Source organism: Podarcis cretensis (genome assembly GCF_951804945.1).
Source record: "Podarcis cretensis genome assembly, chromosome: 7".
Lineage (NCBI taxonomy): Eukaryota > Metazoa > Chordata > Lepidosauria > Squamata > Lacertidae > Podarcis > Podarcis cretensis.
The window spans coordinates 47,033,158-47,050,589 of NC_137176.1; the positions used below are offsets into that span (position 1 = coordinate 47,033,158).

The following is a 17,432-nucleotide window of genomic DNA, read 5'->3' on the forward strand; positions in this document are numbered from 1 at the left end:
TGACCTAAGACATCCCCTACGGCAAGTGAGGCAGCAGCAACCACTAGTAATCTGGTGCGTGCGTGATAGGGTTGCCATATTTCGAAGAGCAAAAAAGAGGACACATTTGCCGACTTCTACTTTTAACTATGAATCGCTATGCAGACTCTCATTTTACATACCCATGCAAAAGAGGACATGTCCTGGGAAAAGAAGACATATGGCAACCCTAGCTGGCAGCAGGGAAGAGAAGCTAAAAGGATCTTATCCTGGGATTAAATTGACGTTCAGAACTCGATGGAATGCACATGTCCCCAAAACCTGGTGAAATAACTTGGGTGAGCTAAGCTACTGGCCCTAGCAAATACTAATGAAAATCTTGCGTACTCTCCTGAATCAGGTTCTCTTTATCTTCTGTTCAGCTTTCATAGATTTTCTGTGCTTATGCAGCAGTTGTTGAATTCTGGTAGCTTTGAGCATTGTATAAACTTTTCCTTCTACCCTAGTCTGGTCAAAGAGGCTTTTGAAACACCACCGACATCTATACTACCGAAGAATAAAGTATGTGGGATAAGCACCCATTCCCTGGGCAGTGCTCCTTCTCTATATCATACCATATCTGACACCTGTGTCCAGTGTAATTTTTGGCAAATACCGGTAGTTATTTCTGAAATTCTCTGGTTTCTGGAAGCTATTTTTTTCTTCAGGTGGTTAGTATATGCTATGGTCAAGTACAACAACAAATCTATAGGATCATGAGTCACTCAGTTCTGATCTTGGCTTTATTTAATTGGGCCGTTCGTGATTTATTTCTGCTTTGCATATCTGATAAATGGAAAGTGTACCTACTTGCAAGCTCTATGAGTTTAATTTACAGGCTTGTATCCACTTACCTAGGAGTAAACTCCATTTAACGCAATGGGACTTATTTTCAAGTAGAAATATACAGACTTGTTTGTAAGTCTCGTAAAAGATGAAACTGCTTACTTGGATGAAACCTTAGTTGAATACATGAGAGTATGTATTAGTAACTTGTTCCAGGATTTAAACCACTTTCATAGTAAGTATTAAAAATATATAAATGCCTTGAATGTGTTATAAGTTTACAATTGCATTGAATGTGCTATAAGCGGTAAGTATATGATATGTTTGTAAATAATCAGCATTTGCAATGAGCTCATGTAAGTGACATCTTAGGAAAATTCAAAGATAATGTAGATTTTGTAAAGTAGTTTCAACAATCTCTTTGACAGACTCCTCAGTGTTCAGTCCAGCACCCTCTTCGTCTGCTAATTTAAGTGGAATTCAAGATTTGTCTCGGAATAAGAACATAGTGAAACCACTTGCTTTGCCGGTACAACTTGTAGGAAACACATTTGCAACAGGTAACATGTCTTCCCCTGAGTTCAGGAGGGCTGATATAAAGTTATCTGTGTGAGGAAAAGGAGTCAGCTTGCATTCACCTAAATTTATAAAGTTGTATGTTAATTTTCTCAAAACATAGATCTATTAGCTATGCAATTTTCTTTCTGAAACAAGATACCACAACAATCAAATGTTTGATATCTCTCTAAAAGGTTGCTGTTATCCACACATTATTTTCATAATAATCATACAGTGGTTTCTCGCAAGACGAAAAGAATCCGTTCCGCGAGTTTCTTCGTCTAGCGGTTTTTTCGTCTTGCGAATCAAGCCCATTAGTGGCTTAGCGGATTAGTGCTATTAGCGGCTTTTAGCGGCTTAGCGGCTTAGAAAAAGGGGGGGAGGGGGGGGAGTCGGAAAAACTCACAAGACATTTTCGTCTTGCAAAGCAAGCCCATAGGGAAATTCGTCTTGCGAAGCACCTCCAAAACGGAAAACCCTTTCGTCTAGCGGGTTTTTCATCTTGCGAGGCATTCATCTTGCGGGGCAACACTGTACTGATGTGTGTGAGACCTTTATTTATTCTGTTTATGTATTTGTTTACAAAAATAGTTATATACTGCATACAGATCACAGTGATTTACATTTCCTCCAAGGAGATGAAGGTGTCATATCTCCCCTTTTTATCTTCATGTCCTATGATGTAGATTGGACTGAGATAGTGGCCGGATTTGCACATAACACTAAGCCATGGTTAACATTAGCCAATGTTTAGAAACTAACAACATATTGTGACTTAAAAACATGGTTTGTTCATGGTTAATACACCATGGCTAAGCTGCTGAACCAGAATCAGATAATCAAAATGTGGTTTAGCATGACATGTGCTTCATATCACAGTGGGAATTTGAACCTGGGTCTTCCCAGTTCTAGTCTGATAATCTGACTCTCATCATCAACAGATTAACAGTGCTGTGCACCAATTTATTCATTTAGTAAATAATAAATTAACTAAAACACAAAGTCAAAGCAGCATGGGCACTGCCCAAACATCTGGTTTCCACAATTGGTTTGTAGTAGTTGGTAATCAGGGACGCGGGTGGCGCTGTGGGTAAAACCTCAGTGCCTAGGACTTGCCGATCGTATGGTCGGCGGTTCGAATCCCCGCGGCGGGGTGAGCTCCCGTCTTTCAGTCCCAGCTCCTGCCCACCTAGCAGTTTGAAAGCACCCCTAAGTGCAAGTAGATAAATAGGTACCGCTTCATAGCGGGAAGGTAAACGGCGTTTCCGTGTGCTGCTCTGGTGCTGGCTCGCCAGAGCAGCTTTGTCACGCTGGCCACGTGACCCGGAAGTGTCTCCGGACAGTGCTGGCTCCCGGCCTCTTAAGCGAGATGTGCGCACAACCCTAGAGTCAGACACGACTGGCCTGTACGGGCAGGGGTACCTTTACCTTTACCTTTAGTTGGTAATCAGGCTTGCTAATTCTTGTAATAGGGGACCCTTCCAGAATCCTATGACTGGAAGAATATTAGCACGTCGGGATCGCCCCTCTTTCCAAAATGTTCAGTGGTTGGAAAACGATGGATATAAATAATCTCACGTAGGGCTTGTGAAAATTCCTCCTCCTAGGCAACTATTAAAGTTACAGGAGCGTTGTCCTCTTTTGCATCTAGCTGCTCAGGGCACTCTGACATGAACAAAGACTGTATAGAACTGTGCTTGATGAATTTCACCCCTTCCTAGTACATAGATTTCTTTTGTGTATCCAAATTCATATCTGAGCATTTTGTCCAGGTACTTAATGTACCTTCTGGGAAAATAGTGTTTCAGTCATTAAGGCTCTAAATATAGTTGTGTTTCATAAAATGAGACTAAAACACTTTAAAAAAACTAACAATTCTTGGGGGATCTAGTCAAGGCAAACTAAAATGATCAGATGCCTTTTTACTAGGACTGCCAACAGATTTACCTGAGAGTAAGCTCCACTGAACCGAGTGGGATTTAACTTTTGGGTAGACTTGCATAGGATTGTGCTGATCCCACTTTGTTCTTAACTTTATAGTTTATGCTAGAAAATATAGAAGCCCTACACAACGGTTCAAATGCATAGGGCGCAATTTGTGCATACATTGCTTTTATCAGCTTATTGTAGCCTTTCTAGGTTCTTCAATATGCATGTTCATTTGCCAACAGTCACCTAATGGGTACTCTGTATTTTGTTACATTCAGCTCCCCTGTCTCTGCGTGCCACTGATGTTGCTAGTGGAAACAACCATGGAGGAAGGACTAATGTGATAAGCTCTACAGTCTCCCGACCTGTGCCTCACTCGATGTCTCCTGGCCCTAGCAATGCAGCTGGGGAGCCAGGTAAACAGCAACAACACAAAACCCTCTGAATTTGTAATTACCGTATTTTTCGCTCTATAAGACGCACCAGACCACAAGACGTACCTAGTTTTTGGAGGAGGAAAACAAGGGGAAAAATATTCTGAATCTCAGAAGCCAGAACAACAAGAGGGATCGCTGCACAGCGAAAACAGCAATCCCTCTTGCTGTTCTGGCTTCTGGGATAGCTGTGCAGCCTGCAATCGCTCCATAAGACGCACACACATTTCCCCTTACTTTTTAGGAGGGAAAAAGTGAGTCTTATAGAGCAAAAAATACGGTATTTCAATGTAGCCTCAGTGCGTCTGCGGTTAACATTCAAATAATCAGAGTTTTGAATGAATAAGAGTGCTGCACCATATTGGAATGGAGTGCAAAAGAAACACTGTTTGGATGAAACTAGAGGCATTTCAGACATTTAGTGCCTGTAATAATGTTCTGGGCTGCCCCTCAATGCTCCCACTTACAGTGGCCACACCTCCCAGCCTTGCATGATCCAAAAAGAGGGTTGCTTTTCTTATAAGCCCAGCTGATCACTGCACTCTGCAGGAGTGGGCCTCCAGATGGTACCTGATCAGGAAGTCATTCAGCACAATACAGGAAGTGGCAACTGCCCTTTGGAATTCCCTCCTGCTAAATATTAGGCAGGCATCGTCTCTGCTTGTCCTTTTGGTGACTACTGAGGGCCTTCCTTTTTCAACAAGCCTTTTAAGTTCAGATCATTCCCAGTCGGCACCTGTACTGGAATTGCTTCTTAAATGTTTTTGTGTTTGTAGATGCTTTGGTTGTTTTTCATGGAGGGGGGTGCTTTTGAGTGGGAAGGCAGGATGTAAATTTAATAAATTAATGGTGATCCTAATCCCTGATCTGCAATGCTGAGGGAGTGGTGTGGAAGTGTCCCTCCTCTGGATACTGGTGCTGTGGAAGCCCCTGCTGTACCTGCAGAAGACTTGAGCTGATTTGCATGAACAATGTTCTTTCTAGTGGTAACCAGTAAAAGGCCCTGAAATGGGAGCTTTTCAGAAGCAAAGTGCGTCAGTCCAAGATCAGCCGGATTTTTAAGGCACCTCATTTTCTGAACAAGAGTTGAGGTCCCTCTGCTGCGCTAGCCTACAGCTGACACAGCAAAAATTTTAAAAGGGAGCAAAAACTATCCACTTCCTTCTTCCCTGACCAGAAATACATTCATATATGGTGGTGATTCTGTTGCTTTGAGCAAACCCAGGTGAGAATTAGGATTGCTCTGTCTTTTCCTCCTTGCCTGATTGTGGGTTCCCCGTAACTGGAACACTTGCTCATTTCTGAGGCAATTAAAAGTGTTAAGGGATCACTGGACCTTACTGGACAAATCACCTATTGTCAAGCTCCCGTTGCACATTTGTTTGGGTTTCTGTTTAAATTAGTGCAAGCTCTCATCTCTATCTCTTCTTTGTTTCGTTTGTGCATTGTTTCAACCTAGCATCCATGTCCAGTTCTGGCCCCCCCAAGAAACGACACCGGGGATGGTCCCCTGGATCACCAGCCGCTCCTCCTCCGCCGCCGCCGCCACCTCCTCCTCCTCCTGGCTTAGTTGTGCCTGTTCCTGCCATTCGACCTCTTCCGAGATCAGGCAAGATCCTAAGATGTGCCTTTGTCCACACTAAATTTGTCTCACTTCTCTGCAACCAAAAGAACTAATAGCACTGTGACCCACCTGGCTTAAACCCATCACTAAGTGTTTTCAAATGCATTTACAAATACATTATTGTTAGATGAGATAATTGGGTACGTCAGCATGCCCTCTTCTCCATGACGTGGAAAACGTTACTCCCAAATGTCAACACTTCATAATTGGCGAAGTTCAGTTGTCTTTTGCGTTCAGAGTAGACCCACTGAAATCCATGGACACAATTAACTTAGCTCCATAGTGCAGTAGTAAAACTTTGCAAAGCTAAGCAGGGTCCAGTATGGTTTTAAATTGGATGGGGGACTGTGTGTTGAGATTCCTGCGTTCCTGGACTAGATAACCCTCAGCGTTCCTTCCAACTCTATGATTCCATGAATTTGTTAGTTGGATGTAGCCCATTACTTTAAAATTGCATTCCTCTCTGTGTAGTTACTGCTTTACTGGGCTATCAATAAAGCTAAATGCATTTATCAGTCAAATACTCCATTTAAATCAAATGCAAAATTACATGCATATTTGCACACATCAGCTGTCTCATAGTCCTGCCTTCCAGTGTTCACTCATCCAGTGTTCACAGTGCAGTCATTCACCCATCATTTGCCACTACTTATTACTAGTACTTTGTGCATTCCTTTCTTTTGAGTTTTTCTGATCTGCAGTATATTTAAAATTATTAACCCCTATATGTATTCTGGAGCACAGTTGGATTTAACAAGAGCCTTTTTGATAGCAGAACGTTACAGTCACATTCTGGATGGAAATATGGGTTTAAGTTCCATGCTTCTCTTCCTAAGGGGCAACGTACAAATCCATTCACAACTCAGCAGCTCCAAAAACCAGTCTGCATGTGCATCTATGAAATGTGCTCTCTGTGCCATTTTTTGCTGGTAATTTTAAAGTCTGAATTTCTATAATGAAACTTCTCTTTATTAGAATATTAAAATTCAGATTGCACATAATTGACATGTACGTAAAATCACATATGTATTTTTCAAACCCATGTCTTGTGGTTTGGAAATATAGTGGGTGATAATCAGTGTTAGTTGTACTCTGAATGGATCCAGTGAAGTTAAGCAACATAGCTAACTTAGGTCCATTAATTGCAATGGGTCTACTCTGAGTAGGACTTAGTTGAGTATCATGCACCTTATGGGCACACATGGGATTTAAATTCTGCTACACAGAGAAAATGAGAAAGCATCTTTTGTGCTCAAGCCACTCCCTCATTTCTGTGGGATTACTTTGAAGTATGTTGTTAATGGATAACAGTAGTCCATACTAAGAGGGTATCAATTTTAAATAATCCAGTTCCTGGTTGATTAAAAACCCTTGTATAAATCAAGGAAGATACGTGTAGCTTCAAAACAGCAACCTTGTTTTACCTTTGAGCAACTTCGAGATTATTGCAGATCATGAGGGAAGCCTTACAATTACATAAAAGATGAGGATTATATCTAGCTCTTAAAATGCATTTGGGGTCTTCTTTTACTTTAAAAACCACCGTGGCTCCTTCATGATGAAAGCTTAATTTTAATGTTTGTGATTTCAGAAGCATGTAAACCAATGTTCAATTGGCAGACTGTGTTTAGTTCTCTGATCAGCATGTCATCAGTCATAGGTTAGCATGGACTCTCATCCTTTCTTTATGCTGACAGGTAGCCGTAAAAGGTGGCCCCAGTGAACAGCTCCTAGCCCAGCACCTGGCTTTGTAAGAAGATGCATATTCCTCTTTGGCCCCTTTAGTTTTCCCCCTCACCCTTAGCTACAAACAATACAGTAACTCCTTTTATATATATATAGAAAAAGGTCATTTGTTTTATGGGGTGGAGTTAAGGAAGGGTATTTGGTTCTTTATTTAAATTTGTTATAGCTGCTAGAGGAAATGCAGAAGTGTTTTGAATTTTATTGTGATTAATGATCAGTGGAAATGGGAGGGGTTTTCTTTCCCCTTAAATTGTTCGTAGGGCCAAATCACAGTATGAGTCTTTTAGTAATGGGAGTTTTCTTTCCCCTTTCTGTATTTTATAGAGCCTCTTTTGTCAGTCCCAGTTCCTCAATCAATGTTAACTGGAATTTTACAGCCTCAGCCCATCCCTGCAGGGGAGACTGTAATAGTTCCTGAAAATCTGCTGAATAACTCAGGAGTCAGGCCAGTAATACTGATAGGTAAGCTCAGAATATGAAATAAAACCATCTGATGTTATGTTTTGAGTTTGTTTTTTGTTTATTAAAAAAAAAAACTTTTGAAATCTAAATATTGCAGCTATTCATCTGTGAAACACAGTAAGAATCCAGTTCACTCCTTTTTCTTGCTGGAGAGCAGCCAGACCATTTCCAAACATTCCAAATGTGTCATCCCAGGGATGTTCTGTGTTAACTGAAGAATGTTTTATCATTTGAAACCCATTGCTGAAGCCTAACATGAAAGAGGCTATCTGTGCGTCATATTTGGCTCTTGAGTGAGGAACTAAAGGAAATAAGCTCTTTGTGCAGCCTGTGAGATAATTTATCCTTGACATTAGAACTGTGCTTTAATTAGCAGAGAATTTAATCATTGAAAAGCAGCATTAAGCTGCAACGTAAGAATCAAAAGAGGAACTGTCTTAAACCCAACTCCTTTTGATGTCTATATCTTCAAACCTTAATTTGCTAAATGAAAAAATAGAAAACAACTAAATGAAACAATTGATATTTTTTAAAAAGTGTACTTGTATAAAATATTCCAGCTCCCTCTTATAGGATGTTGCCTAGTTAAATGTAGATGACCGCCATTAAGAGTTTAAGTATAAGACCTTTTACATTCATGCCATACATTTAAAGCATATGGCTTCCTACAAAGAATCCTTGGAGCTGCAGTTTTTAAGGGTGCTGTAAATTGTAGTTATGCGTAAGGTTAATTACGTTCCCTAGAATTCTTCAGTGGAAGCCATGTACTTTATACATTGTGCATGTGACCCTATTGGGCCCACTTTGTTGTATTATTTAATTTGGAAATGTCAACTGCAAAGTGTCTTCGGCTCACTCGCATCCCTCCCCTCCCCTCTTTACTTCAGGGGAAATGTAGTCCTTTTAAATGTGATTAGTTTAATGGCCCTGTTATCTTTCTGGTGGTGGTTTTTTCTTTCTCTTTTGCAGTTGTGAATTAGGTTGTTCAAAATTATGTCTAGGTTTCTCACTTGTTAAACATCTTAAAAGTGTGTCCGTGCCAACTGTTTTTTTTCTGGCATTCTGTTGCATGCATCCTGCATCACATTCCCACTGATATCCTTGATCAGAGCTCTGCTTCTGGGTTTTGCAAGCTAGAGAGGGAGCACCTCATTATAACTGATTTTCCCCTGGCAGTATGCCTGAGCAAACATTGCTTGGTCATTGCCCAAGCAAACGTCTCCCATGAAGTGGCGGGAGCTCTTCCAAGGCTAGGGTCCTTGGTTGCAAGCAGAACCTGGCTGGCAGCTTCTGTGTTTAGTCAGTTTCATTGCTAAATTGGGTGAGGGTGAAGATAAAAATTTCCTCTAGTTACTTACTTTCTTTAAGAGCCAAGTGGACAAACCAGTTGCTTGCTTCTTGCCTGTGGGGTTTCACTTTAACACATCAAATGGCAGACACGGGCAGCCCCTGTTAGGCTGGAACACTTATTGGCAAGCCACTGATGTTGACTTGGCCCTGTAGAGTGCAAAGAGAACTATAGAAACTTGCCAACACTGGAGGAGGCTATAAGTAAGCACCTGAGGGCTGTCTAAACTTTGTCTGAAACTTGCCATTCCAGCTTTCAGCTGAGCAATGCAGTGTTTTCCTTGAGCAAAATAGTCACAACAGGCGTACAGGAATAAAGGCGTACCCTATGTCAAAAATTATGGCCATTAACGGACCAAAGAAGCACACTCTGCACCAAGAAAAAAATATTCTAAAAAAGAATTAGGTGTGGCATAGGAGTATAGGAAATTGTCTCACAGTGAATCAAATCATTACATCTAGCTCAGTGTTGAATCTATCTGGGGATGCTGGGGATCAAATCTGGGACCTTGTACAGAGAAATCATGGGTTCTACCACTGAGTTTGAGGGCTTCTGGGTGTGTCGTGACCCTTTAGACTGAGCTCTACTGTTAGCATGGGAAGTTTATGGAGCTAGGATTCCAGACTTGGGCATAGAAATAGTAACCAACAGAACAGTACCAATACTGCTGTTAGAATATTTTAACTCATGTTTTTAAATGAGGCAGGGATGTGGGTGGTGCTGTGGTCTAAACCACTGAGCCTCTTGGGCTTGCCGATCAGAAGGTCGGCAGTTTGAATCCCCGCGACGGGGTGAGCTCCCGTTGCTTGGTCGCTGCTCCTGTCAACCTAGCAGTTCGAAAGCACCCCCAAAAGTGCAAGTAGATAAATAGGTACCGCTCCGGCGGGAAGGTAAGTGGCGTTTCCATGCGCTGCTCTGGTTTGCCAGAAGCGGCTTAGTCATGCTGGCCACATGATCCGGAAAAACGGTCTGTGGACAAACGCCGGCTCCCTCGGCCTGTAAAGTGAGATGAGCACCGCAACCCCAGAGTCATCTGCGACTGGACTTAACTGTCAGGGGTCCTTTTCCTTTACCTTTTAAATGAGGCAAACCGTCAGTTGTGTTGGGCCTGACCAGTCTCAGTAAGGCTGAGACTGGGGTCTTGTCATCTGGGCAGCCCAGAACCTCCAGACACACTGCCCAGGCTTGCTCCCCAAGGAGATCGCTTTGGTTCTGCTAATGCCGTGATTTGACTTCACCCCCAGAGGCGCATTCATTCCATTGCCTCTCATGACAGATGGATGCCAACATGTCTGAGTTTAAGGCCTTCCCTCATATTGCAGGGGTGGGAGACAGCTGCGAAAAGGTTAAACTGCACCTTCTCAAAGCTGCACTGAGGGGCTTCCTCACATATGCTGGCATATAAGGTGTAGTTTGTCCACTAGTTACATATATTCATTTTTTTCCATACTGCATTTTTGGCGACATTCCCACAACACTTCTGGAAGAATTAGGCACATGTTAAAAGGCTTAAAAATGTGGTTTCAGAAGGACTGTCAAGCACATGGGCATAGTCAAGGGTGGGCAGGGGGGCAGTTGCCCCCACAGATCAAGTAAAACAGTAGAAATACTTAACTAACTTGACCAATCACATCAGTTCTGCCCCCTCTATAACAAAAATCCTGGCCCTCCCTAACAAAAATACTGGCTACGCCTATGGTTAAGCACATTTTGTTTTGGGGCAAAATAATGATATGTGTCTCTCTTCCTGTGAGAAGTAGAGTGCTGTTGCTCTACTGGGTTACCATGACATCTGATTGCCCAGTGGGGGGGGGGGAGAGTGGATTAAATAGGCCTTTGGCTTATTCAGTAGGACACTGCATTCATTCTGCATATTCTAAGGGCTAAACTTCATATTACATTAGCTACATAGCTCCGCCTTTAAGTACAGGGTTGTTTTTTACAAATTGCTAGCATGGGGCCCTTGATCTGAATTGGGACCTTCACATGCAGGGTAAGAGTGAACCCTTACTTCTTGCTGTAGACCCAATCCAAATCTGACTCTATGCCTGAAATTTGCATTGGGGAGAGGGAACCCAGTCACCTTGATGGAAGCGCTCCCCCCCCCATGCTAACCACAGATGTAAAAAGCCCCTAACTCCCGCACTGGCAAGTTGTGTTTAAAAAACCCCAAAACCTCCCACACTTTATGGCTTATCTTACTTTAAAAAATGTGGAGTTTGGCCCTGAGATGCAAGGATTCAAAGACTTTTCTCACCAAGTTTAAAGCCTCTACGCCACATTGGAGGGATCCAGAGGGCCACTAGGCCATCATCCCTTCTTTTATTAGTTATAATAATATTGCTTTGAATAAATTTCCGTTATTGCAAAATTGTTTTGAAACAACTTGATTAGAGTTTTTGTCTTTGTTTTTTTTTGTTTTTGTTTTTTTGAAGGTTATGGCACTTTACCTTATTTCTATGGGAATGTTGGAGATATTGTAGTAAGCCCCTTGCTAGTGAATTGCTACAAGATGCCTCAGCTGGAAAGCAAAGATTTGGAACTTTTTGGTTTGACTGGGAGTCAGTTACTAAGTGTGGAAAACATGATTATTTTAACAATACAGTATCTTGTCCGACTAGGTAAGTCATTACAAGTGTTGGTGTGTGTGTGTAACAAATCACTGTTTTTGCTAGTGATAAACCTTCTGCTCCTTGTTTCTGTATGTAAAAAGACTTCTATGCTCAGTGCTCCAAAAAGTAAATTTAAAATTGCTGGATCTTTAGAAGTTGGTCACTCTGCTACCCTTTTCAGAGTACCTCCCTTTTTTATCCTGCTGTTAAAACCTCACATTTGCTTTGGTTAAACCTTCAGTTACAGCGAATCCTTTTCATTCAGAAAGGCTTATAGCTGTAGTTTGTAGCTATTGTTTTAGGAACAGCAAGCAACCCTTTATGTGAAAGCAACACCTATTGTGTAAATAGTAAGCAACGCACAATTAACTATGGGAAGATTAAGAATCTTCTCTATCTCCCTTGTGCTAGGCAGCAGTTCCATTACTTCTGCCATTCCTATGTAGTCACATAGGGATTTTGGAGAGAGGGAAGGTAGGAAAACAGGATGGACTAAGACAAGCACATGCTTCTCCTGTCAGTGCAACTTACTGTCCTTATGAAATGTTCAGAATTTGTAAGGTAAGAATCCAATACAGCTGCTTACTACCATGTTGCCCCAAATATAAGCCACACTTTCCTCCCAAATTCCGATTGTGAAAAGTTAAAGTGCGGCTTATATTTGGAACCTTACGGTATTGCTGCTGAAACAGCTGCCCAGGAGAACCATCGGGGGTATGGGACAATGGCGTGCTGTCCCCCCTCCCCACAAGACTCCCAAGCCTCCCTGAGCTGTCAAAACAAAAGGGGAAGGGAGGGAGGCTGCCAGCAAAGCGCTGTGGCTCCCCCCCCACAAGCAGCCCGAGAGCGTAGGACAATGGCGTGCAGCCTGCCTGCTGCTCCCAAGCCTTCCCTGAGCTGTCAAGGAAGTGGGGAGGCTGCCAGCAAAGCAGCACAGCTCCCCCCCCCCCCCGAAGGAGCACATGACTTGGGACATGCCTGCCCTAATGGATCACCTCTGTCAGACAGGGGGAGTACAACTCTATTAATCCTTCTGCTTTCAATGCTATCAACCCTAATACCTTACTGGACCTCAGTGCTGTAAGAAGCTAATGAGCCAAACAACCCCTACATGAAGCACACTTGTATGAGTTTTGCCCAGTTCCACATGGAGGCTGTAATGGCTGTAATGTATGACTGTCAAGCATGAGGCAAGTCTCCTGACAGACAAACAGATCGGCTGAGGAAAGTGTGTCTTTCCCTCTTACATCTCTTGCTTTTCTTTTGGGTGAATGTTGAATGAGATGAAAAGAGAATGTGGTTGCCTCCTTCTCCATCCTTCAGCGCATCAGCAACAAAAATGTGAGCACTACAGAATCCCACTTCTGATTACTGCTAATGCTTTAGGCCTGTGGAACAGTTGCTTGCTTCCCTCAAGATCTCCAACTGCCTTGTCTCTGGTGCCTAAAATAACATTGTCAAAGAGTTGACAAAATTGAAGGAAGTGAAAGGCCTTCTGCTCTAACCATCCACCAGGCAATTCTGCACTCATTAGAGGTCGTTATCACCCCTTGCAACCCAAACTGCTTTGTGCCACCTGCTTAAAGGGGCTTGCATAAAAAGGTCCTTTTGAAAATGCTGCAATCAAGTTGCAATCAAAGCCCAAGCTAAAGGTTGCAGCAGAGAAGTCTGCATATTTTTCCCCACTGAATTTCTCTCTCCGTGAGGTAATAATCTCTGCCAGCCACTTTTTGCCTTTTATTTTATTGTATCCATGTTCTTTAAAAAAACAAAACAAAACTGGAGATGTTTGCTGTGGCCAACTTTGTGCTTTGAGTCCTGTGCTTTTAGATATCTCAGCACACTTCCCTAGTAATTGAATGAGACAGTCTGATGGAAGTGTGGGATGTATAATTACTAGAGCAGTCAAGTACAACATTTTCCTGTTGCCTAGAATGGACACACAGGGGAATGTGGCTCCAGACAGGGAGGACTTCCTGTTATACCTGCTCTGGAGCTTCTTACCTCTGTGTGTGATGGACGTGACCCAAGCTGACCAGATAAAAGGGCTGGCCCAGCAACCATCTCTCTCTTGGACCCTCTCTCTCTCTCCTGGCTCTTAGCCAGCGCATAGCTCAATCTCTCAGACAAGCAGAAAGTCTGAGATGTAACTCAGACTTCTTTTCACTGTAACCACAAGATAAAGCCTGCCTTCAGATTACTGCTGTGAACTGAATGTGAGTAAAACTTTATTCTTACTTTTAAAGATGACTGTGTTGTGTTGCTATTGTTTTAAGAGGGAAATAAAAGGGGAAACTCACCAGGAACAATCTAGACAGGACAAGCCAGACTGGATTGCTTAATTAAAGGATTGTAATGAATAATCAACTTGCTTCCAATGAGTTGCAAAGGGAATGTGCTCTTCTGTTTCCTCACTAGCGTGAGTGAGGAGGGATAATATCAAAACAATATATCCTCTCCTCCTACCACAGGAAGAGACTTTTTGATGACCTATTTTGATCGTTTAATTTATCAAAAATTACAGGTCCTGATAAAATACCACTCAGGGAAGAATTTGAACAGATCGTACTGAAAGCTATGCAAGAGTTTACTGTGAGAGAGCAGTCCCAACAAACGAGTGCTCAGGGCATCTTGTTGCCAGCTCAACTCCCGTGGCTTGCCAGGTTAATTGCCAGCGTCTCTCAAGAAATGGTGCATGTAGTGGTTACTCAGAATTCCCTGGCCGAAGGCATTTCAGAAACACTGCGATCTCTCAGTGAAATGAAACACCACCAAAGGCTGCCAGATTACGTTGTTGCCATCTGCGCGTCAAAGACCAGAGGGAACGAATTCTGTGTGGTAGTTTTAGGTGGGTACCTTTTCCCCATAAAACAATATAGATACAACTTTGGTAAGGTGGTGCCTTGCTAACAACCGGATTTCACTGGCAAAACAGAATGCAGGTGTTTCTTGGAGATCTCTTGAAGAGTGAAGACACAGACACAATGTTAACATGGATAAACATGCACTGTTTGGCTTATTTATTCATTGATAGTATTTCTACCCAGCATTCTCAATTTCAGTATCCCTTTTGTTAGGGATCTTTAATCTTTGGAATTGGGGTGTTTCTCACCCTTGGGTTGTAACCACTTCCATTTTGAGCCAGATAAGTTTGTCTTTAATTCATTTGCGGTATATATTGATTTGTGCACAGCCACCCAAAAACGGTATTAGTGAAGTCATCAGCATGTTGCACCTCTCAGGTGGGCGCCATTGCCATTATAAGAGAACAAGGGAGGTGTTAATGGTGAGTTTTGGCACCTCTTTTTCTAGAAAAATAGAGAAGGTACCAGCACATTTTGCCCCATAACCTTGTTTCTAGGAGGGCTAGAGACTTGCCTTTTTAAAAAATGAAAGCTGAGAGACTGGGGTATCTATGAAAATCTTTGTGGGTATCGTGGCAGCAACCACTGGAATACAGTATCATATTCCAGAACTTGGGAACATCCTACAGAATAGCCTTTAAATATTATAAGATTGGGCACCTTTTTTTTAGGAATGATACTTGCTTGGAAATTATGTAACACAATTTTAAAATCTATTTAAAATGTTGATGAAAATCAGAGGTGCTTTTTGAAAACAAAACAAAACAAAATCTAAACCAAAACTGGTTATAGAGTTTCAGCTCAGCTCTGATAATAGGTTAAGGTTATTTATTTATTTCCTTGCATAATACTGAATGCCAGGCAAATATCTTCCATAAATGTCTTGTTTAAGAGAAATTCCAGTTTGAGAGAGATTAATTTGTACCCTTAAAAAAGCCCACCTTTTTAATGCAGACAATTTTGTCTGACATTACGGTTATATACATAGTTATTCTTTTGTGTTTACTTGGCTTCTCTGCTCTTTCTGAGCAAGTTATTCCTCTGTGTGACTTCTTTTAACAAGAAGAGCACTCACAGGATTCAGGGGCCAGCCTGACCTTGAGGAACAGCAGGCAAATGATGTGCTGAATTGATGTGAAAATGCGCTCTCTTGTTGCTCCTTCTACTCTCAATGCAGGGAAGCACTTGCTCACACAATACTAAATTTGTGACGGGATATTGTGCTGTTATCTCTGGAACTTAAAATGCTGTTTTTGGCAGACATGCAGCCTTTTTCACATGGCATTAAATGCACCTTTGAACCTCCCTTACACTAAATATGTGCATGTATGATTGCTGTTAATGTAGGAGTGAACTAATTTTTTAATTGACTGCATATTCCAGCCCTTGTTGCTATATTTGCATTCCAGACGTGGATATTCAGAAATGCACTTTTCTAATACTCATGTGAGTGCTCTTAACACTTGCAGTCTAATTCTTGCATGTACACATTCCAGCAATATTGGGAAAGTACACCCTATGTGCCTTTTTTTCTTTTTTCTTTTCTGTTTTAAAGACTCCGTGTTTTAGGGCTTGCAGAAGGGGTAGAATACCATGTCTGATTTTCAGGGCTTCTGTCCTCCTCAGCACTCTCATGCCAATCAAATTATTCCCACCCACTTCTGCAGACATTTCTATGGCTCCAACTCCAGAAATACAAATATTTCCTGAAATATACTCAGAGTCCTGAAGTGATTTCATGCTCTTTATTGCAGCTTGTAAAATAGTGATTGAATTTCCCCACAAACCTCAGGCTTTCATATACATTATTTACACAATGAGTCCTGTCTGATTGGCTGATTCTGCTTCCCTCCTGGAGCCTGATTGGTCTTCTCCTGTAAGCCAATCAGTTGTTGCATTCTAGGATCCTACCTGCCTATTGTTCTAGGAGCCAAGCTTAATACATAACATTTCCAAAGCACAAAAAAGTACAAAGAAGAAGATCTGAATAAGTTGAGAGTAGTTGTGGGACTGAGACCACCATTTGCACATCAGGAAATATTTCTTACTAATGAGATTTTTTCTGTTTCAGAATATGAACTACCATTAGATATGATGGATACCTGTTAAAAACAACATTTGCGTATCAGCTCCTGCCATTGAATAATAGAGTTGGAGGAGACCACAAGGGTCATCTAGTCCAGCACTCTGCAATGCAGGAATCTTTTCCCCAGGATGAGACTCAAACCCATGACCGTGAGATTAAGACTCTCATGCTGTACTACTGAGCTACCCAGGCCACTTATTGTGTAGTAAAATGATGTACAACTGTTTTTATCCTTACGTACAGGGGCTTTTTAAATGCTTGGATAGAAGTTCAGACAGATGCACAAGGATCTAAATACATGAAGGGGAGTCATTGAAGGTCATGCATTTGGGGTTCTAGGCTAAAACGTTCTAGGCTAAAACTGCTTATAGATCATTAAGACTGGAGCTGTGACACACGATGTTCTTTATGAAGGCAGTACCATTGTATCAAACAACGTCCTGTGATTCTTCCCTTTCTGTTCTCTAGGTCAGTATCAGTCTAGAGCTCTAGCAGAGAGTATGCTTACTACCAGTGAGTTTCTAAAGGAAATCAGTTATGAGCTCATTACGGGAAAAGTTAGTTATCTGGCATCACATTTCAAAAACACATCTTTAGGTGAGTGAATTAAAATTCCTGTTGTTACTTCTTTGATTTAAAGATCTGTCCATTTCTCGCTCTCATATAAGATAATAATAGTAGAGTTTTTGAGATCTCTTGAGTCAGGAAAGCTCAACGTTTAGTATAGGAGGTAGATGTATAATATAGGAGGCCAACATACAAGGAAGCGAGCAGATAATATTATTCCCCATCCTCAGCTTAAAAGCATCTCTTGCCTCCTAATGCTTGTTTTATGAAGTGAGGGCTCCCCCTCCTGTTTCATTTAACATTAATCATTGGCATTCACTGCCGCTTTCTAGACTGGAACAACCACAACATTAGAGGGGTTGAGTTTCATTTGTTTACCACATTTCTACATCGTATGT

The 17,432-nt window shown here is 41.8% G+C and overlaps 1 protein-coding gene across 2 annotated transcripts in view; it reads left to right on the forward strand.

Annotated features, from left to right (window-relative positions):
* Nucleotides 1-17,432, forward strand: part of GREB1L (GREB1 like retinoic acid receptor coactivator) — a 153,921-nt gene that overhangs the window by 101,934 nt on the left and 34,555 nt on the right. For both annotated transcript variants that reach the window (XM_079982606.1, XM_079982605.1), the window contains 7 exons: nt 1,233-1,364; nt 3,570-3,707; nt 5,185-5,334; nt 7,420-7,557; nt 11,341-11,526; nt 14,042-14,365; nt 16,936-17,064. In XM_079982606.1, coding sequence (XP_079838732.1) covers nt 1,233-1,364; nt 3,570-3,707; nt 5,185-5,334; nt 7,420-7,557; nt 11,341-11,526; nt 14,042-14,365; nt 16,936-17,064 — 1,197 coding nt within the window. The remainder of the gene's footprint in view (nt 1-1,232; nt 1,365-3,569; nt 3,708-5,184; nt 5,335-7,419; nt 7,558-11,340; nt 11,527-14,041; nt 14,366-16,935; nt 17,065-17,432) is intronic.